Source organism: Pseudophryne corroboree, chromosome 9 (assembly GCF_028390025.1).
Source record: "Pseudophryne corroboree isolate aPseCor3 chromosome 9, aPseCor3.hap2, whole genome shotgun sequence".
Lineage (NCBI taxonomy): Eukaryota > Metazoa > Chordata > Amphibia > Anura > Myobatrachidae > Pseudophryne > Pseudophryne corroboree.
The window spans coordinates 188,990,201-189,014,120 of NC_086452.1; the positions used below are offsets into that span (position 1 = coordinate 188,990,201).

The 23,920-nt window shown below is 43.1% G+C and overlaps 1 protein-coding gene across 1 annotated transcript in view; it reads right to left on the bottom strand.

The window, feature by feature from the left end:
• RGS5 (regulator of G protein signaling 5) overlaps window positions 1-20,830 on the bottom strand; it is a 229,978-nt gene extending 209,148 nt beyond the window's left edge. The window contains exon 1 of the mRNA XM_063940041.1: window positions 20,585-20,830. Within this exon, the coding sequence (XP_063796111.1) occupies window positions 20,585-20,628 (44 nt within the window). The 5' untranslated portion in view covers window positions 20,629-20,830. The remainder of the gene's footprint in view (window positions 1-20,584) is intronic.
• Window positions 20,831-23,920: the final 3,090 nt, after the last annotated feature.

Below are 23,920 nucleotides of genomic sequence, written 5' to 3' on the forward strand. Positions count from 1 at the left end.
CATCTGTGGAAGGACTTTATTACATTATTGCACCGTGGCACCGGGCCCAGTTGTTTATTCCAGCGTGGAGTGATGGCACTTTTGGATAAAATATATATATATATATATATATATACACACACACACACACACACACATACACACACATTCACTCGCACCATGTTTGTTGTGTTGTTTTCAGGGGGGGGGTTTATATGGGGGGGAATGGGGCACCAAACTTCAACTTGCCTCCAGGCGACTGGGATGAGGTGTATAGCACTGCGTATCTATAATGGGTGCAGTGTGTGTAGTGCACATGGAACCCCTGAGTCCAGGGGGGACCCACACCACACACGCTGCACCCATTTTTTTAATACTCACCCTCCAGAGTCCTGCGCTGATGTCACCAGTGCTGTTAAAAAACCCTGTGAAAATGGCACATTGGCCAATTTCACAGAGTTCTGCACATGCGCAGTAGAGAAATCACTGGGAAAATGGCCGCTGCATCATTTTCCTGGAGATCTGTGCATGCGCAATAGAGTCTGAGCCCTCTAGAGCTCAGACTCTACAACACTCTCGGCAGAGAGAAGGGAGCCCGAACAAAGGAGGCTGGACACGGGCCTCCTTCTCTCTTAAAACGCCCCTGTGTAAGGGGAAAGTGGGAAATCTGGGGGCATGTGGATAGGTCTGAGATCATGTAGGGAGATATGATAGGCACGCAAAGAGATATGACTTTTTGTCATATCTATAGATATTTTTTGTTAATTATTGTCTGACTGGATGCCTACTGCTGTTCTAACTTCTGAAAACTTTGCTGCGGCTGTTTGCGGATCTTGATAAAATTCCTTAAGGATAAATGCTCTGATACGTCTGCATGTTGTACCCAGACCTCATCCATCCCAGCTGCATAGAAATTATTTGTTGATATCTATTATCTGAGGGTTAACTCAAACATTTCAATATTATATAAAGTGGCTATAACTTATTTCTGCAAGCGGTTAATACAAACTGACATTTATATACCTTGAGAAATGTTCCTGTTGCAGTTCCTATTTTAATACAGCTAAGAAGCATGCAATATCCAAGAAGGTTTCTGTGCTGGGTAGGTGAGCACCACAAAGATAATGGTTTACTTTATCATTAAATATTATTACAACTGCCAAACATTGCTCTGTGTTTCTATGACTGTTTATACAAAGTTATGACATTTTCCTCCAAATTTATTCTGTGCTGTTAATCTAATCTCAAATGTCACACTATACACAATGACATTATAATGTCCTGTAGCATCCTTTACTTCTCATTGTGGTGACTGCTTTCTATTATGTCTAAATTAGTTATTTTCTACACATGAAAATAAAGTGTAACTTTTTCCCACTCACCTTTCCTTTCACTTCTAAATTAAGGGGAGATTCAATTGTGGGTGAAGGGGGTGAAATCTGTTGCCGCAGTGTTTAAACCAGACTTGCCTACCCTCTTGGAATGGCCGGGAGGCTCCTGAAAATCGGGTGACCCTCCCAGCCCCCCCGGAAAAGCAGGCAAGTGTCCCTGATTTAGATGCACTCTCTGCGCTCCCCTTTTTCTGTTAGTGGAAGGAGACAATATGGAGGCGGGTGGGAAGGGGGGGGGGGGCGATGACGTGATTCTACAGTGCCTATTTTCCTCAGCACCGAAAAGCGGGGGCGGAGCAAAGATGATGCATCCTCAAGGCTCCGCCCCTTCAGCCCACTGCCCTGTCAGCCACGCCCCCTGTACGCCGACTGACCTGCCCCAGCCAGGTCAGCAAGTATGATTTAAGCACCAGCAACAGCAGCCCTTCTCACACGCCTGGCCGATTTTACACCCTGATTCATTCAAAAGTGCTCATAACCCTATGGGGTGGTGAGCAATTTTGAGCGAGATCCCAATGCCATAAAGTAGTGGATGGATGAGATCATTGCCGGCAATTAAATTCCCCCATGTGTGTGGCTTTTTCCAGCCTCCTTCTTTAGTGGGCAAAAAATAGCGCCATGCCTGATGAGAAGTATATACTTTAGCAATTCAGGAATATATCCGCACAACAAGAGTACAGCAGCAACATTCTGAGATCTATTAAATCTTTTTTTCAAGCTATACTATATGTGCACTGCAGTGTGATATCTGATGTGATCATTGCCAATTCAAAGCCCCATTTGAAATCTAATGCTGGATATAAAAAGGGGATACAGTCAATATACTGGCTGTCGGGATCCCGACGCTCAAGACACCGACCTAAAAAGCTTATAATAGAAATGTAAGGGTTTGTGATGGACACCCTGAAATGAACCTTTTGTCCAGCTTTATTTTGACCTTGAAATCAACAAAATGTAAGTAAAAAACAAATAGACAATGTTTGAAAGTGTGAAAAACACTGCAATACTTTGATTGTGTATGTGTGCACACCCGTTACCCACTAATACTTTGTGGAAGTACCTGTTTAATGTAGCAGTGGGCTATCTGTAAGGAATATCAGCTTCACAAAAATGTGAGAGGGGATTTCCCATGCACAGCCCTTTGGGCCACTATACAGGCTTTTAATGAAGATCTTGATCTCCATTTTACTCAAGGCATCCCTTGGCTGAATTGGATGTTTACTTTGGATCATTATTGGAAGATGAAATCCATGTTCATCTCTATCATTCTGACAGAGACCAGCAGGTTTTATGACAAAATAGATTGATATTATAGTCTCTAGCCTGACTTGTCCTAGCTGAAGAGAAGTAGCCCCAATGGATAATACTGTCACAACCATGGTGTTCTGTGGGTGATGAGCTGTGGAAACAAGGCCAAAAAGATCAACCTTGATCTCTGTAGAGCACGGCTCAGCTTCTCAGGTGGTTTGGGATGATTAATCATATTGTCAGGCAAAATTTATATGGAATTTTTGGTTGAAATTTGCTCACATCTTGCCACCCGCCCACTTTGCCCAGACATGCAGAATATAGGAGATTATTCCATGCAGGGAGTGATCAGTTACTGACAGAATATATTGCAGTTGCTGTAATGTTGCTTTAGGCATCTGGTAGCCTCAATAATTAGTTTTCTCCTTGTCCTGTTATCACCTTTGGCGGAGTGTCCTGATTATGTCCATGCTATGCCACATTTCCTCCACGTACAGTATAATCATAGTGCAATATACCTCCTGGCTAGTACAATTAGATCCCATAGTAATTATATTGCTTGCAGGTGTATGCTATGTACCTTTAAACTTGATTTTTAAAGTGATTGGTTAATCCTAGACACCGCTTATATGTTCACCTATGCAACCAGGATATTGTACGCTTTGTATTTCTCTTATATTTCCAAAATGTGGTCCCTTTGTTTTTCACTTGATGTTAGTCGGTATTAGTGTCACTCTAAAGTTAGAAAACGGTCTGGAATGAATGATCTTCCTTTCAGACAAGGTTGTGTAGACTTATTACATCCACTGTGAAGAACCCCATCTGATGATGATTATTCAACAAAAATACCATTATGCAATCAGAGCCCCATCTGATAAACATTATTCATTGCATCCCTTGCCAGATCAGGTAACTTTTCCCCATACACCAATATGTAGTTAACTCTATGGCGGGAATTCAATTAGATGCGAAGAAGCATCGTGAGAAAAAAACTGACGTTTTTATCTCGATTTATCCCGATGTTTCGCCAATATTTTTTTGGCGGCAAGCCAATTTGGTCTCCCCCCCCAAAAAATGTTTTTCTCATGTTGTTGCTGGCCATAGCCTCATTTTCACACAAATGTGGACATTCGCAGCCCTTAATGTCCACATCAGGTCTAGTGCTGAAAAGCCTGAAATCAGGACTATGGGGGACATTTACTAAGAAGTGATAAGAGCGGAGAAGTGAGCCAGTGGATAAGTTGCCCCATCAACCAATCAGCAGCTCTGTATCATTTCATAGTATGCAAATGATGGATGTTACTTCAGTGCTGATTGGTTCTCCACTGGCTCACTTCTCTGCTCTTATCACTGCTTAGTAAATGTCCCCCTATATCTCCTCAAAATTGTGACAGTTGTATTAACCTTCACTATTATCTTGTGATGCAGCTGCCCTACCTGAACATGTCCTATATCCAGTAGCGTGTTAAGAAAGGAGGGGACCCATGCACAGCTTCAGGAGACCCTTACACAGGAATATATATATATATATATATATATATATATATATATATATATTAATGTAGTGTTTTTTTTTAAGTTTTCTTTAGGGTTTTTTTTTTTTTTTTTGGGGGGGGGGTTTGGGGGAGCTGTCTATTTTGTTAGTCCCAGGCACAACATTTTGTAATTGCAGCCCTGTTCTTGGGTACTGCATTCCCTACAGTAAATTAGATGGATATTAGACTTCACAAGGGAGTTTTGCCTGGGGTCATTTACTGCGGGCTGATTGATTCCCCGAGGCTATCCACTTAGCCCTGAAGGCAGCCCAATGGCGGATTTATAGGTTTTTTTTTCAGGACCTGCTAAGATTGGCCAGAAAAAAATTGCGGTAAAGTCTAGAGATGAGCGGGTTCGGTTTCTTTGAATCCGAACCCGCACGAACTTCACTTTTTTTTTCACGGGTCCGAGCGACTCGGATCTTCCCGCCTTGCTCGGTTAACCCGAGCGCGCCCGAACGTCATCATGACGCTGTCGGATTCTCGCGAGACTCGGATTCTATATAAGGAGCCGCGCGTCGCCGCCATTTTCACACGTGCATTGAGATTGATAGGGAGAGGACGTGGCTGGCGTCCTCTCCATTTAGATTAGATTTAGAAGAGAGAGAGAGAGAGAGATTGCTGTGATACTGTAGATTAGAAGAGAGTGCAGAGTGCAGACAGAGTTTAGTGACTGACGACCACAGTGACCAGTGACCACCAGAGACAGTGCAGTTGTTTGTTTTATTTAATATATCCGTTCTCTGCCTGAAAAAAACGATACACAGTCACACAGTGACTCAGTCTGTGTGCACTGCTCAGCCCAGTGTGCTGCACATCAATGTATTGTATATAAAGCTTATAATTGTGGGGGAGACTGGGGAGCACTGCAGGTTGTTATAGCAGGAGCCAGGAGTACATGATAAATAATATTATATTAAAATTAAACAGTGCACACTTTTGCTGCAGGAGTGCCACTGCCAGTGTGACTAGTGGTGACCAGTGCCTGACCACCAGTATATTAGTAGTATTGTATACTATCTCTTTATCAACCAGTCTATATTAGCAGCAGACACAGTACAGTGCGGTAGTTCACGGCTGTGGCTACCTCTGTGTCGGCACTCGGCAGGCAGTCCGTCCATCCATAATTGTATTATATACCACCTAACCGTGGTTTTTTTTTTCTTTCTTTATACCGTCGTCATAGTCATACTAGTTGTTACGAGTATACTACTATCTCTTTATCAACCAGTGTACAGTGCGGTAGTTCACGGCTGTGGCTACCTCTGTGTCGGAACTCGGCAGGCAGTCCGTCCATCCATAATTGTATTATAATATATACCACCTAACCGTGGTTTTTTTTTCGTTCTTTATACCGTCGTCATACTAGTTGTTACGAGTATACTACTATCTCTTTATCAACCAGTGTACAGTGCTGTAGTTCACGGCTGTGGCTACCTCTGTGTCGGAACTCGGCAGGCAGTCCGTCCATCCATAATTGTATTATAATATATACCACCTAACCGTGGTTTTTTTTTCGTTCTTTATACCGTCGTCATACTAGTTGTTACGAGTATACTACTATCTCTTTATCAACAAGTGTACAGTGCGGTAGTTCACGGCTGTGGCTACCTCTGTGTCGGCACTCGGCAGGCAGTCCGTCCAACCATAATTGTATTATATACCACCTAACCGTGGTTTTTTTTTCATTCTTTATACCGTCGTCATACTAGTTGTTACGAGTATACTACTATCTCTTTATCAACCAGTGTACAGTGCGGTAGTTCACGGCTGTGGCTACCTCTGTGTCGGCACTCGGCAGCCCGTCCATAATTGTATATACCAGTGACCTAACCGTGGTTTTTTTTTCTTTCTTTATACATACATACTAGTTACGAGTATACTATCTCTTTATCAACCAGTCTATATATTAGCAGCAGACACAGTACAGTGCGGTAGTTCACGGCTGTGGCTACCTCTGTGTCGGCACTCGGCAGCCCGTCCATAATTGTATATACCACCTAACCGTGGTTTTTTTTTCTTTCTTTATACATACATACTAGTTACGAGTATACTATCTCTTTATCAACCAGTCTATATATTAGCAGCAGACACAGTACAGTGCGGTAGTTCACGGCTGTGGCTACCTCTGTGTCGGCACTCCGCAGCCCGTCCATAATTGTATATACCAGTGACCTAACCGTGGTTTTTTTTTCTTTCTTTATACATACATACTAGTTACGAGTATACTATCTCTTTATCAACCAGTCTATATATTAGCAGCAGACACAGTACAGTGCGGTAGTTCACGGCTGTGGCTACCTCTGTGTCGGCACTCGGCAGCCCGTCCATAATTGTATATACCAGTGACCTAACCGTGGTTTTTTTTTCTTTCTTTATACATACATACTAGTTACGAGTATACTATCTCTTTATCAACCAGTCTATATATTAGCAGCAGACACAGTACAGTGCGGTAGTTCACGGCTGTGGCTACCTCTGTGTCGGCACTCGGCAGCCCGTCCATAATTGTATATACCAGTGACCTAACCGTGGTTTTTTTTTCTTTCTTTATACATACATACTAGTTACGAGTATACTATCTCTTTATCAACCAGTCTATATATTAGCAGCAGACACAGTACAGTGCGGTAGTTCACGGCTGTGGCTACCTCTGTGTCGGCACTCGGCAGCCCGTCCATAATTGTATACTAGTATCCAATCCATCCATCTGCATTGTTTACCTGAGGTGCCTTTTAGTTGTGCCTATTAAAATATGGAGAACAAAAATGTTGAGGTTCCAAAATTAGGGAAAGATCAAGATCCACTTCCACCTCGTGCTGAAGCTGCTGCCACTAGTCATGGCCGAGACGATGAAATGCCAGCAACGTCGTCTGCCAAGGCCAATGCCCAATGGCATAGTACAGAGCATGTCAAAACCAAAACACCAAATATCAGTAAAAAAAGGACTCCAAAACCTAAAATAAAATTGTCGGAGGAGAAGCGTAAACTTGCCAATATGCCATTTACCACACGGAGTGGCAAGGAACGGCTGAGGCCCTGGCCTATGTTCATGGCTAGTGGTTCAGCTTCACATGAGGATGGAAGCACTCAGCCTCTCGCTAGAAAACTGAAAAGACTCAAGCTGGCAAAAGCACCGCAAAGAACTGTGCGTTCTTTGAAATCCCAAATCCACAAGGAGAGTCCAATTGTGTCGGTTGCGATGCCTGACCTTCCCAACACTGGACGTGAAGAGCATGCGCCTTCCACCATTTGCACGCCCCCTGCAAGTGCTGGAAGGAGCACCCGCAGTCCAGTTCCTGATAGTCAGATTGAAGATGTCAGTGTTGAAGTACACCAGGATGAGGAGGATATGGGTGTTGCTGGCGCTGGGGAGGAAATTGACCAGGAGGATTCTGATGGTGAGGTGGTTTGTTTAAGTCAGGCACCCGGGGAGACACCTGTTGTCCGTGGGAGGAATATGGCCGTTGACATGCCAGGTGAAAATACCAAAAAAATCAGCTCTTCGGTGTGGAGGTATTTCACCAGAAATGCGGACAACAGGTGTCAAGCCGTGTGTTCCCTTTGTCAAGCTGTAATAAGTAGGGGTAAGGACGTTAACCACCTCGGAACATCCTCCCTTATACGTCACCTGCAGCGCATTCATAATAAGTCAGTGACAAGTTCAAAAACTTTGGGTGACAGCGGAAGCAGTCCACTGACCAGTAAATACCTTCCTCTTGTAACCAAGCTCACGCAAACCACCCCACCAACTCCCTCAGTGTCAATTTCCTCCTTCCCCAGGAATGCCAATAGTCCTGCAGGCCATGTCACTGGCAAGTCTGACGAGTCCTCTCCTGCCTGGGATTCCTCCGATGCATCCTTGCGTGTAACGCCTACTGCTGCTGGCGCTGCTGTTGTTGCCGCTGGGAGTCGATGGTCATCCCAGAGGGGAAGTCGTAAGCCCACTTGTACTACTTCCAGTAAGCAATTGACTGTTCAACAGTCCTTTGCGAGGAAGATGAAATATCACAGCAGTCATCCTACTGCAAAGCGGATAACTGAGTACTTGACAACTATGTTGGTGTTAGACGTGCGTCCGGTATCCGCCGTTAGTTCACAGGGAACTAGACAATTTATTGAGGCAGTGTGCCCCCGTTACCAAATACCATCTAGGTTCCACTTCTCTAGGCAGGCGATACCGAGAATGTACACGGACGTCAGAAAAAGACTCACCAGTCTCCTAAAAAATGCAGTTGTACCCAATGTCCACTTAACCACGGACATGTGGACAAGTGGAGCAGGGCAGGGTCAGGACTATATGACTGTGACAGCCCACTGGGTAGATGTATGGACTCCCGCCGCAAGAACAGCAGCGGCGGCACCAGTAGCAGCATCTCGCAAACGCCAACTCTTTCCTAGGCAGGCTACGCTTTGTATCACCGCTTTCCAGAATACGCACACAGCTGAAAACCTCTTACGGCAACTGAGGAAGATCATCGCGGAATGGCTTACCCCAATTGGACTCTCCTGTGGATTTGTGGCATCGGACAACGCCAGCAATATTGTGTGTGCATTAAATATGGGCAAATTCCAGCACGTCCCATGTTTTGCACATACCTTGAATTTGGTGGTGCAGAATTTTTTAAAAAACGACAGGGGCGTGCAAGAGATGCTGTCGGTGGCCAGAAAAATTGCGGGACACTTTCGGCGTACAGGCACCACGTACAGAAGACTGGAGCACCACCAAAAACTACTGAACCTGCCCTGCCATCATCTGAAGCAAGAAGTGGTAACGAGGTGGAATTCAACCCTCTATATGCTTCAGAGGTTGGAGGAGCAGCAAAAGGCCATTCAAGCCTATACAATTGAGCACGATATAGGAGATGGAATGCACCTGTCTCAAGTGCAGTGGAGAATGATTTCAACGTTGTGCAAGGTTCTGATGCCCTTTGAACTTGCCACACGTGAAGTCAGTTCAGACACTGCCAGCCTGAGTCAGGTCATTCCCCTCATCAGGCTTTTGCAGAAGAAGCTGGAGGCATTGAAGAAGGAGCTAAAAGGGAGCGATTCCGCTAGGCATGTGGGACTTGTGGATGCAGCCCTTAATTCGCTTAACAAGGATTCACGGGTGGTCAATCTGTTGAAATCAGAGCACTACATTTTGGCCACCGTGCTCGATCCTAGATTTAAAGCCTACCTTGGATCTCTCTTTCCGGCAGACACAGGTCTGCTGGGGTTGAAAGACCTGCTGGTGACAAAATTGTCAAGTCAAGCGGAACGCGACCTGTCAACATCTCCTCCTTCACATTCTCCCGCAACTGGGGGTGCGAGGAAAAGGCTCAGAATTCCGAGCCCACCCGCTGGCGGTGATGCAGGGCAGTCTGGAGCGACTGCTGATGCTGACATCTGGTCCGGACTGAAGGACCTGACAACGATTACGGACATGTCCTCTACTGTCACTGCATATGATTCTCTCAACATTGATAGAATGGTGGAGGATTATATGAGTGACCGCATCCAAGTAGGCACGTCACACAGTCCGTACTTATACTGGCAGGAAAAAGAGGCAATTTGGAGGCCCTTGCACAAACTGGCTTTATTCTACCTAAGTTGCCCTCCCACAAGTGTGTACTCCGAAAGAGTGTTTAGTGCCGCCGCTCACCTTGTCAGCAATCGGCGTACGAGGTTACATCCAGAAAATGTGGAGAAGATGATGTTCATTAAAATGAATTATAATCAATTCCTCCGCGGAGACATTGACCAGCAGCAATTGCCTCCACAAAGTACACAGGGAGCTGAGATGGTGGATTCCAGTGGGGACGAATTGATAATCTGTGAGGAGGGGGATGTACACGGTGATATATCGGAGGGTGAAGATGAGGTGGACATCTTGCCTCTGTAGAGCCAGTTTGTGCAAGGAGAGATTAATTGCTTCTTTTTTGGGGGGGGGTCCAAACCAACCCGTCATATCAGTCACAGTCGTGTGGCAGACCCTGTCACTGAAATGATGGGTTGGTTAAAGTGTGCATGTCCTGTTTTGTTTATACAACATAAGGGTGGGTGGGAGGGCCCAAGGATAATTCCATCTTGCACCTCTTTTTTCTTTTCTTTTTCTTTGCATCATGTGCTGATTGGGGAGGGTTTTTTGGAAGGGACATCCTGCGTGACACTGCAGTGCCACTCCTAAATGGGCCCGGTGTTTGTGTCGGCCACTAGGGTCGCTAATCTTACTCACACAGTCAGCTACCTCATTGCGCCTCTTTTTTTCTTTGCGTCATGTGCTGTTTGGGGAGGGTTTTTTGGAAGGGACATCCTGCGTGACACTGCAGTGCCACTCCTAGATCGGCCCGGTGTTTGTGTCGGCCACTAGGGTCGCTAATCTTACTCACACAGCTACCTCATTGCGCCTCTTTTTTTCTTTGCGTCATGTGCTGTTTGGGGAGGGTTTTTTGGAAGGGACATCCTGCGTGACACTGCAGTGCCACTCCTAGATGGGCCCGGTGTTTGTGTCGACCACTAGGGTCGCTTATCTTACTCACACATCGACCTCGGTGCAAATTTTAGGACTAAAAATAATATTGTGAGGTGTGAGGTATTCAGAATAGACTGAAAATGAGTGTAAATTATGGTTTTTGAGGTTAATAATACTTTGGGATCAAAATGACCCCCAAATTCTATGATTTAAGCTGTTTTTTAGTGTTTTTGGAAAAAAACACCCGAATCCAAAACACACCCGAATCCGACAAAAATAATTCGGTGAGGTTTTGCCAAAACGCGTTCGAACCCAAAACACGGCCGCGGAACCGAACCCAAAACCAAAACACAAAACCCGAAAAATTTCAGGCGCTCATCTCTAGTAAAGTCCCGTTTTTACTGGCAAAAAATTACCGAGGGCAACTAATTTAAATTGCAAATAGAAAATAAAATAAAAATACTCTTTTAGTAAATTTACTAAACACAATTTGGTGGGGATTACAGAGCACAAAGGTCCCTATAGATAGTGAGGCACGTAGGCTAATGCACTCTTGCTAATAAGAAGTGTTCCTGGAAATTATTATTTAAATCTTTTTAACCTTTTAGACCTCAACATGTGAAACATTTTATGAGGATAGAAAGGAGTCTGAATAATTAAACACAATTTTTTCAGGTTACAGGTGTAAAAAAGTTATCTGAATGTGTAACTTGAAAACTGGCAGTGATGAATGTATTGGAGTAGGGAATCATGGGCATAGCCATAGTGAGTGCAAGGGGTGCCATTGCTATGGGGCCCAGAGCTTTAGGGGGCATGAACCCAGGTTACAAAGTTGCATACCAATATTCCAGATATCATACCTCCCAACTTCTTCATGCCCCAATGAGGGAAATTAGGGGGGGTGACTTCCAGCACCACACATATCATATACCTCATTATGTGCCCGTGTGGGCTTGGCTACGTGGGTAAAACCATCAGAGATCTACGCCAACGTATGGCATTACACCGCTCTGCCATCACAGCAGCAATTAAGAGTGGGAAGTCGGAGCAACCCGTCGCTCAACATTTTGTAGAGAAACAGCACCCCCTGAGCTCATTAAAACAGATGGTGATTGATCACGTGCCCAGTAATATTAGAGGGGGAGATAGACATGGCAAGTTGTTGAAGTTGGAGGCAAGATGGATCTTTAAATTAGAAACAATCAGACCTAAAGGCCTCAATGATCAAATTCTCTGGAACACGCTTGGGAAATGAGGAACCAAGAGCAATCATGGACTACTCTAGTCTCAATATTTCACACAACTGTAAATTGCACATGATTTTTATCTATAGATATATGGGTGATTAGGAGCACGTGGTGACAGGGCTACTAACACTCTTTTTCCTCCTAAAATTTAGTATTTAGTCCCAATTCCATCATCTAACTTATCCTTAATGAAGGTGGGGGTTGTAGCCGGCACAGTGAATCCTATAGTCTAATATGTCATATTTTACATTTATAGATAATTTTTATGCATGACCCATATAGGTAATCCCTATTGCCAGTATCCTGTAGGCATGTCACAACTATCACTATTTTTGCACCCTCCAGACCCCGGCGTAACAGCGCAATGGTAAACGGCAGGGTTGCCTTGGTAACCAGGCCAGGAGCCAGACGCAATGCCATAGCAACGGGAGACCGGAAGTGGAGCCACGGCGAAGACGTGACGTCACCAGCCCAGCGCCGGAAACTTCCAGGTCCCGGAGCAGATGAGCAGCGCGGGGAGGATTCTACCGTACACGTGGTGGAGCATAGTATTTAAGGTAAGAGGTTTGTCACTTACACATATACACACCTTGACAAAGGGGTTACGGACCCCGAAACGTTGGACCTGTGATGCAATAAACATACCAAGATTTTTTCAAAGCCCTGGAGTGACGCTGCCATTTAGGGGCGTGGCCTCAAAGCAAGTGCCGCTACCACAAGCCATGCCCCCCATTTTTCGTCACTACGGGGGCATGAACAGTGCTCAGTGTGCTGCTGGCCATACCCCCATCCCTCTCTGCCAGGGAATAGATGCTGTACGCACAGCATCTATTTACAGTTGCTCAGCTCAGAGCAGCAAGTGACAGGGGGATCTCCCAACTGCCCGCCCCAGCTGGGGTGGAGAGAGATGCAGCAGCAGCAGCTGGGGCAGAGAGAGATGCTGCAGCAGCAGCAACTGGGGCAGAGAGAGGTGCTGCAGCATCAATTTAGAGAGAGGTGCTATAGCGGGATCAGTAGGATTTACTGGCGATCGGGATGCTGGCCATCAGTATACTGACAACGGAATCCCAATCGACAGTATGCCGCCAGTAGGGTGAGCACAGAGAGTCCCGTTGCAGGCTCGGTGGCTTGCTGCACTTGCCACAGGTTCTATTCCCACTCTATGGGTGTCGTGGACACCCATGAGTGGGAATAGCCCCTGTTAATGGGATTACAGCTATCGGCATTGTCAGCAGTCAGGATCCTGGCGTCGGTATTCTGCCGGCAACTTAACCGCATACCGCTGTTGCAGCTAGGGCAGACAGGGGTGCTGCAACAGCTGGTGCAGAGAGAGGTACTGTAGCAGCCAAGGCAGAAAGAGGTGCTGAAGCAGCCGGGGCAGAGATAGGTGCTGCAGCAGCTAGGGTAGACAGATGTGCTGCAGCAAACAGGTCAGAAAGAGATGCTGCAGAAGTCGGGACAGAAAGAGGTGCTGCAGCAGTGGAGGCAGAGAGCGGTGTAGCAGACAGACGTAACCCTGCTGCACAGCTACAAGCAGACATATAAAGAGGGCAGCAGATAGCCTGCAAGTGCGGGTTGTCAGTGCCTCCTGCTGTCGCCTCTGGCCTGCCCTGTTCTCTACCTAGTCTCTGAGTCAGTGTGCGCACCTCTGCGGTATAATGGATGGAGGGAGGGGGATCAGGTGGCAGTGCGCCCGCTAACTTTTCCAGTGCCCAGAGCTCGCGTTCCACTGGAGCCACCCTCGCTTCATCCATGGCATAATTTTAACTGCCGGGTGCTCTAATGTGACACGGTAAGAACAGGGGTCACTGGAATGTGGCATAATATGAACTGGGAACACTGTAAATCATAATATGAATTGGAGATACTGTGTGGCATAATATGTACTGGCAGCCCTGCAGTGTGACATTATGTAAACTACGGAACTATGATGGTTCATAAAATAAACTAGTGCACTACTATGGGGCATAATATTAATAACTGCTGCGGAGAGGTGATTTCCAAGAATTATTGGGACAGGGGCCCTTCTGTTTGGTGCTATGTGGCCCACAAAGGTTACGCCCCCGGGGGACCATGTAAGGAAATTGTAAATTTTAGCAAAGGGTAAAGCTGGGATATCACTGTGTACTGTGTATAAATAAGTGCATCTGTAATTGTAGCTAGTGATCAGTATACTGCTGCAGGTAGGTCTTCCAAGTTCCAGAAGCCAATCACACAAAGCTTAATGATGATGATGATGATGAACTGAGGTCAGCGGAACATGTGATGGAAGCCCCCAATCAGAGCTCAGTACACTCTCCTCTGACACCTGTGCAGAAAATCATGCAAGTCTATGAGTCAGCAGTGTGTGAAAGCTGCAATGTAGGGACTTCCCCTGCCCCTCAGCAGTCTATCACTTTGTGTAGCCACTGGGCCTCTGCAACCTTCATTAACCCTTGAGGCACAGGAGGCCAGATCATTATGCTACAGCGCCCACCCCTCAACCCCACCTGGAGTCTAAAATATGTATTTAATGGATTGTAAACTATACTAGCCGTGGTTGGCAGGTGCGCCCCCTAGGTCACACCGGGCCCTAGGTGGCGCCTTGTGCATAATTTGCCTCTGGGAACACCATTTCAGTATTTATTTTGAGATTCCCAAGCGCAGTCCTCAAGGAAGCACATCATTCCTTCGGCACAGGTGAATTAAGTGAGTCGTACCTCAATCAGTTTAATTATACCATCTGTGCACAAGTAGGGATATCCCTAAAACCTGAACAGTTAGGGTGCCTTGAGGACCGTGTTTGGGCACCACTGCAGTAATCTTTCATATTGAAAGAACTCTTCCCAGCATATGTAATTCATTCTTCTATGTATATGTTCTTTATAGTTATACTTCTCTTGAGGTCCACTTGTGTTTTATCTACAAATGTAGCACTAAATATATGTATAAATATTTTCTATGTAAACAATGAGTTCTTATGTCATTGCTTGTAATTGGTGAGTTCTTATGTCACCATTCCAGTGTTCACTAGAAAACAGATTGCGCTAAAAGCTATGATGCACCCCCCAGTGTACATTAATATGAATACTAGTCACCAGCCCGTCCAAATGACGGAACAACATAACATTAATGTCAATGCCGGTGGCTGAGCATGCACGAACGGAGCAACAAATGAACTGCATTGTTGGGCGCCATCTAGTGGCTGACGACATTCAAAACACTTGAATTCCCCCCATAGAGGTGAGGAGCAGCATTAGCCTTTCATTATATAGGATTAGAGATCTCCTTATGTTACTGTTACTGGTATAAAAGCAGTCAGCTCTCACCATTGCGTTCTATATTAGCACACAACTCTTAGGTGACTTCTAAAACCCTTATAATTTATAGTAAGTCAGTAGTGACTCCCAATGTAACTCCTCAAGGCACCCTAACAGACCAGGTTTTAATGATATCCATGCTTGAGCACAAGTGGCTAAGTTAGTACCGCAGCCAATTTGATTTAGCTACCTGTGCTAAAGCATGTGTATCCTTAAAACCTGGACTGTTAGGGTACCTTGATGGCCACATTTGGAAACCACTGCAGAAACATCAAAGTTAGTTAATATGGTTCATCATGCTGTAACATAATCTGTCATTCTTTTGCGTTCTAGAAATATAAGTTCTCATTTTGCAAGATATTCACTTACCATTTATTATTATATAAATATATTTTGATGTTTGCGGTAAAGTAATTGCAGTTTTAAATAACTGAGTTGCAGCAAACATTGACAAACAAGATACCAATTCTCTTCATGGTTAATACATCAAATATTAATCAAAAGAAAACTATACAGTACACTGAAAATAACAAAAGAATTGTTTATTTGATACTGAAGTGAATGCACAGGCAGTATACTCTAAGTGTGTTTTGTAAACTATAAACTTGTCCTATTGTTTCTTATTATTATTCCAGTTATTTTATGACCACTGGGAACAGTTGGTAAGTATGTCATATATGTAATTGTTCTCTTTTCATAGGTTTAGTGTACAGCGACAGCCTGGGGAGACATTTAGATGATTGCATTTACAAAGATTAATCTTGTGTCATTTGGTGACAACAAGATTAATATTTAATAACACTGGCACCAACACTTCTGACAGTAGAACTTTTTGTCAGAACTGGTATTATCCTATTAGTATCCAATTAGTCCCAAAAAATCTTTCGGGCGTCAAAGCCCGAAATCTTGTGTCACCAAATGAAACAAGATTTTTTTTTTATGCGGCAAATTTTTGGGGAGCTATTCAATTAGCTCCCATTTTTTCCATATATGAAAAATGTTCCATTTTCAGGCGAAAATACACAGGATCCACGAAACGTCACCTGCAGAATGTGTCTTCGCGGCTACGTTAGGGGGAAAAATGCCCTTTTATCGGGAATTTAGTTTTGCGTGCCTGAAGGCAGCAAAACAAAATCCCTGATCAGTGCCGGCTTGAGGGGTAATTAGCCCTGGGTGAGGTAATTAGCAGCGATAAATTTCCCGTGGCCTTATACAATTTCCTGCAAACATAAGGTCTCAGGATTGGTGGCAGGGGTGTCACTATGCATTTTGTCACCTGGTGCGGTGGTTATACCCCACGCATGCGAAAAGGGGGCATAGCCTCTTGGGAAGGAGGCATGGCTCTCCAGCCCGTTATCATCACTCTGGGGGTCCTGGAGATGCAGGGCTGGCCCCGGAGACAGTCTGTCTACAGTGCCGACTCCTACACTATGAAAGGAGACAAAAGTGCTGCATGTATTATTATTATTATGTATTATAAATTATTACACGGCAGCACCCGGCTCCTGTCACAGGAGGAGTCTGCATTTTGGTGTCACCCCTCGCGAGTGCCACCTGGGTGTGTGCGGCACCCTTCCCCCCCACATAGTGACACCACTGCTTGGTGGTAAAGAATATAAAAAATGGTTTTGGTTTAAAGGCCATCCCCTCCGGGTTAAAATTCTACCCTTAACTTGCTTGGATCATGTCAATGCACTTGAAGTTTTTCTTAACAATTTTCAGATGAAGCAGATGGGAGTGACAAATTGATCAAGAGCCCTGACCAAAAAGCAATGGCACTGATCAGTTTTCTAGTAACCTCACTTCAAATGCCAGTATCATGAGTTAAAAAAGAAAAATCTGTATTAAACATTTAGGGACTTATGCATTAATAATCCTGTCACTGCCTCGATTATTAATGGTCCGTATAGCAACGGATATTTTTATTTCTAATGAAAACATCCCTGCTGTGTACTCCCAGGAATGGCGGTAGTAATAACCAATTTCCCTGTGAGTTACATTCCCAGCATATCTGTAGAGACTCCTCCGGGGGAGGATTCTGGTGATGGCCAGTGACTGCGGAGAAGGGATCGTAAGATCGCTCACCTGAAATTTTGCCTCCTTAGGCATAAAGCGATTTATGCCATCTGAGAATTTTGGTACATAGGGGTCAGATCATAGTCCACATTGATAATAATGGGTACTACAATCTGCAATGTTAATGAGCCATACGCACAAGATTTCTGTGAAATCTCCTGCACTAGGCTGTTAGTACATAGCGCTGAGACATAAAATGATGCAGAAACTGTTCTTTCTGCATCATTTTATAAAACAATTGCCTGGATAAATAAATAAATAGACTTTTTAATATGTACCAGAAAAACTGTTTGCAGTAATAACACTCAGAAGATCACATAGCTATATATAAAACAGGGTGCTCCCACTTGTGTGAAAAATAGGTAGAAATTATTGACTAAATAATGGTGACGAATGAATCATTGGGACTGCAGTACAATTTTAATAAAAAAATGTAAATGTCTTTTGCGACAAAAGAAATAACTGTTGTTCGAGGGTAGTTCATAATTAGCACAGAAAAGACGACTGGACATTATTAGAGAAAATGTCAGAACACTTTTTATAGCTGTATTTTTTTGGACATTTATTTTCAGCACCTCTTATTTTGCACAATTTTCCTGAGAACACATTTTATTTAGAGGTATCACCTTAACAAACTGAAATATATGTATGCAGTCTTGTGATTCCAATAAAATACATGTGACCTTTCCTGCAATCCCTAAACTTCAACACAACTTGCCCAGGTGCAAATAATTACATAGCTCCAAGCCTTACATTGCATCATCAATACAATATAATATTAAAGAAGCATTAGACATGTATATCAAGCGCAAATACTGTCAAACCCCAGGGGCTGATAGTTGTGTTCTGAAATAACAACAATCAAGACATTAGTCAGAAATACAAAATCACTAAATTATATTTCATGACCTTGATCTATAATGAATTATATACGGCTACTCCTACCACTGACCTTTGACACATTCAGGGGTATAGTTACTAAAGTGAGGTCTTATAGAAGTGGAGATGTTGCTGATATCAACTAATCCGATTCTAGCTATTATGTTCTAGAAGGTACTAGATACATGATAAGTAGAATCTGCTTGGTTGCTATGGGCAATATCTTCACTTCTATAAACACGCACTGTAATAAATATACCCCTCAAGATACTGAGGTGGACATTATTCGTTATTACTGTCCAACTGCTGCCAACTGCTTGTATGTTCACAATGTAATATGGTGCTGTTTCTAAAAGTGCTTCTTGCTGATGAGACAAATAACACTTCTGTGGGTAGAGGGGACCACCCACATAGAATTCCTTTCACTTTGTTAAAAACTATTTTAGGAATGAAAGGTGACTTTCAACAACAGTGACCACCTTCTGTATAATTAAAACCTGCAAAGAAAGTTCTACAGTTGGTATATTTATTCTATAGTTTGACAACTTCGGAATGAGACATCTTCCATCAGTTATGTTATAACAGCTTAATGGGAAGTGTCAGTACCACATATAAAATATACTAATACTAAATGATGCTTAGACAGATACATACATACTGTGATGGAGCTGTCTCATAAAATTCTGAAATTACTCAAGTTTGCTGTGGATGTTATAAAAGTCACTAGGGGAAAATTAATTTCTCAGGTTATCATGCCTATATCACACTTTATCTATATTCCTATCTAACAACTGGTGACCTATACAAGTGATTGGTTTCTACTGTTGTAAGACCTATTGGGACACTGAGCTATCACTTCTTGTAATACATCACTCTAAAACATGTACATCCCCTTATAATACGCTTCTTCTTAATGCACTGCTGCAGCTGTAATTCCCATGCAAACCATCTAGGTACATAAATTGGACATCACTGCAAATTGGGCAACATAGAAATAGTTTTGTTTCCCTTTTCCTGTTATTTTTCACTTCTGTTTTTTTACTTGGTTCTCACCAGCCACCTATTTTTCTCAGTGCAAATAATGGAGACGGGTGTATTCCATAGGGGTGATTGATCAAGAACACATTTTAGGGTATATTAACACAATGGGGGGAATTCAAATGTTTGAAAAGTCGGTTGGGTGTCTGTTTTTCCCTGTCAATTAGATAGGAAAAAACAGACACCAAACAGACTTTTCAAACAATTGCATATCCCCCATAATGTCTAGGATAGCAGAAACGCTAATTATATTTATGCGTACAGCTCTGCAGAATATCTTGGTGTTTAGAAAAGAATTAAATTAATAAAGAGTGTAATTGACAGCTGTCTATGCAATGATGACATATTAACAGTAACAGCCAGGAAATAAATAACATCCTTTGGTGGTCAAAACATAAGAGCTTGTTAAGTGATAGCTTATTATTCTAGGAGACTCTAGTGTGTTAATATCATTTTTTTTTATATTGCAAATTAGTACATGAAACACTATAAATGGAAAACATAATTTCACAGGAAGTCTTCAGACTGATTGAAGTGCTTGATCTGGGGAGAGTCCGTGCTTCTCCAACCTGATAACACTCAGTATGTTTATTGATATGGTAAATTAATTCTAAGTGGCTGAAGTTTTGATTGAACTATGCTGAGAAGCCGTTCTTTGCAAATGGTGCAGTAGCTAAAGATTGAACAAAATCAAGAGTGTTGAAAATACATTTAGATAATAAAGAATGGAAGATGACTAAAGTGGAGATGCCATTATTAGATGTAGAAATGATTGAACTGCACATTATTTATATTTATGAGTTCGACGTGCAATTTATAAATGTAACATTAATAGATTTGTATTGACTGATAAGTATTCCTTGCACTAGGATGTATTTATTGCATATATTAACTTTATATAAATGTGTATATCCTTATGTCTCCAGCACTTTGAAATATAAAAGTTGCATCTCCTGAGTTTCTCAATTTTACTACCCATCCATAAAGTTTGATTAGGAGCAGATGCTGATGCTTAATAATACACGTCTCACTCTGTTAGAGGAAGACAAATGAGGGGTTTACTAGTGCTTTTATTAGCATTTGTTTACGAGACATGAGATTTGGGTGAAATTAAACAGAATTGCTCTTCTGTAGCAACTAACACGTCCTCGCCATGTAACATTAATCTGGGCATCACAGGACATAAACTATTTTGTGCAGTTATTTGTTATCACTTCAAAGTAAATGTCATTGGAATAATGAAATCTGTGCTCTAAGCGGTCTGTTGTAATAGATGTGCAACATTATAGTTCTAAGCGGTTTCTGTATGTCACCATGTAAAAGAGTGCAAGTGTATTTAGAAGGAGTAATCACTCTAGACTACACTGAGGAGTGTGCACAGAACCACAGAAGTGCTACGCCTATGTCACAGAAATTAGAGTGCATCCAAGTTTCTCACCTCTCCAGGCAGGTGTGGGGCAGGGCGGCTAATCCTTTGCACATATTGGCTTCTGTCGAGTGCTGCTGATCTTTGAGAAGTAATTTGTAAAAACAAAAACTTTCTCTTTCTCTTTAGTAGGTGCCTTTGTTTTTAGGAAGCCAGATGTCTCTGCTGCAGTCTGTAGTGGAAGCTGTATCTGGGTGTCTGATAAAGCTCTGACAGAAGCACTTTCTCTGGTTCTCTCACTCTGAGGTAGTTTCTTATTAAGCAGAAGTATATAGAGGTTTAACCCTGGATGTAAGCCAACCCCTCAACCAATGATATTCTCCCTTACGCCACAAGCCGGAGAGCAGTAAGTTCAGTGCTTTGCTCAGAAGTACAAGGGATGCAGCTAATGACTGTGATGGGATTTGTTTGTGGTACAGGGTCCTATTACGCCATTGCTCCTACAAATTCAACCTTAAACTATTCCCAACAATGGATATTTGAACTGTTGAACTTAAACCTCACACATCTCCTGCAGTATTATTCTAACAAAAATGTTTCTTTACTTCCAGGCATTAACAGTAATGTGACTGTTTTGAAACATAAAATGACACTCTCATATAATCCTTACACAGAAGTAACACAGCCATGTATGCTTGATATTGTATACCACAGGTCATTTATTTACTTTACTTTAGTCAATACAGGTTGAGTATCCCATATCCAAATATCCGAAATACGGAATATTCCGAAATACGGACTTTTTTGAGCGAGAGCGAGATAGTGAAACCTTTGTTTTTTGATGGCTCAATGTACACAAACTTTGTTTAATACACACAGTTATTAAAAATATTGTATTAAATGACCTTCAGGCTGTGTGTATAAGGTGTATATGAAACATAAATGAATTGTGTGAATGTACACACACTTTGTTTAATGCACAAAGTTATAAAAAATATTGGCTAAAATGACCTTCAGGCTGTGTGTATAAGGTGTATATGTAACATAAATGCATTCTGTGCTTAAACTTAGGTCCCATCACCATGATATCTCATTATGGTATGCAATTATTCCAAAATAATGAAAAATCCGATATCCAAAATACCTCTGGTCCCAAGCATTTTGGATAAGGGATACTCAACCTGTATAATATTTAGGGTCCAATCCAATCAGCCGTAATTTAATCGTGGGTTTAAGTGCGGCAGGATTTGCAGATTTGTATTTTCAGCCCTATAGGTCTGCGTGAAAAATCTGTGAATCTTGGGCAAGAAAGGTCTGTGGAGGGGAGCAAGCTACAATGCCATTGCTGGTGTTTACACGCATTCATAACAGCTACTCACCCTCCGCCCCCATAAAGCAGCTAAACCCGACTAGTAATGGGTGCAACGCGAAAAGTCATGTTTTCCCCAAAAAATTTGAACTGAACCAATCAGCAGTGATCTTTTATCTGTCTACAGCATGGTAATAATATGTTCTATAATTAAAGTTTCTGACTGGATGCTGTGCTTCAGTGAAATATTTGCAGCGAATGCAGTGTTATCAAATGTGCTCTAATATCTTTTCAAAATTGATCAGATTTGAAATCACAATTTAGCTGTCATTGCTTGGGGGGGGGGGATCAGTATGAAAAACCGGCGGCCAGGATCCCGGTGGTCAGTATACCGACAGCGGGATCCCAGCCACCGGTGTGCCAGCAGCGGGGCGAGTGCTAGCAAGCCCCTTGCGGGCTCACTGCACTCGCCATGCTGTGGACACGTTGACTCGCTGCGCTCACCACTGGTTATATTTTCCCTCTATGGATGCCGTGGACACCCATAGAGGGCGAAAAGCATGTGGCGCCAGGAATCCGGCGGTATTTCACCGCTAGTTGGGATTCCGGAGTCAGCATTGTGACGTCCGGGATCCCAGCTAGCGGTATTTTACCCACTTCTCACTTGGGGAAACTACTTTTTCATATTTGCATCTGAGGCCTCATTAAATAACACACTAAGGGGCAGTTTCAATTAGTATCGAGCTTTACCGCATGGCTTTTGTCCAAGGTTTGCTGCCAGGAACTATTTAGTTTTTACCCATGCTTAGTCCTGAATAGGTTTAGACCCCTGATCAATTATAGGATGTATTCATTTACTGCCCATGGTAATCCTGCGACTAGCACCAAGGTTGCACTTAACACAGATTTTTCCTAAAAGCCTCTAGAGCTGTGTGCAGCAGCGGCTGAAGTCCCAGAGCTGCAGAGATAACTACCTAATGCAGGGGAGATCACTAAGCAAATATAAACAGACATGTGTAGATATATGTAAGCGTCGCTGTATACCACAGCCAGTGTGGTGAACATTTGGCATTAGGCTGCATTCTCCCTGTGAAACCAGCCAATGAGAATCTGCGGGCGGGCTTAGGAGAGTGAAACCAAATGCTGAGTTCCGGGTTCACCATGGCGGCTGTGGTACACAGTGCTGCTGCTGATCTGGATATACTTCCAGCACATATATTACATACATCTACAGATGTATGTTTATATGTTCTTAGTGATTTCCCCCTGTACTAGGTAGTTGGCACTGCAGCCCAGGGGCTGCAACCGTCACTGGCTGCGAGGAAAAATCCACTTTATGCGCACCCCCAGGGCCATTTGTAGGCTTACCACGGCAGTAATTTAATAGATCCGGGCATGTTCTAGGGAGATAAAGCCGTGAGGTAAAGCCTGCGGCTAATTGAAACTACCACTAAGATTTAAAATCACAGCACTCCATAGGTAAATGCATTTTTATTTGGTTTGCTGCAGTGTAGTACTGTATGTAATTTAAATTGCTAATTTTTCAGTACACCATTGCACATTGTATACATAGGGTGGGATATTTTGTACTATGGACCTGTTAAGGTCATAATTTTGAGAATTATATTCATTATTATGGGCCTAATTCAGCAAGGATCGCAAAGCAGCAAAAATCGCAGAAAATGTGGAAAATCGCTAAATCTGCACCATATACCACAGAAACTGAGAAAAAAATGCAACTTCTGAGACGAATCAAAATCTGCATATGCATTACGAAAAAGTAGGCGTGTAGTGGGCGTACTAAAGGGCTGGACTTGCAAAAACTACGAGCAGGGGTGTGTTGTGGGTGTATGCTGATGGTCGGTGGGCGCTGCATACGCAATTTTTACAACTGATCGCACATTTATGGTGTGCAGTTTCTGAGTGACTACAGGTCTACCTTAAAAACTGCACAAGCTGATCTCAGTTGTAGAATGTTCGATGTATACTGCAATCATTGCTTCATTACACCCAACTGAAGAAGCTCACACCTTAGACCACTAATCACTTCATTCAGCTGTATTGAAACTTCTAAACATGTAAGGGAGCTTTAAACTCTG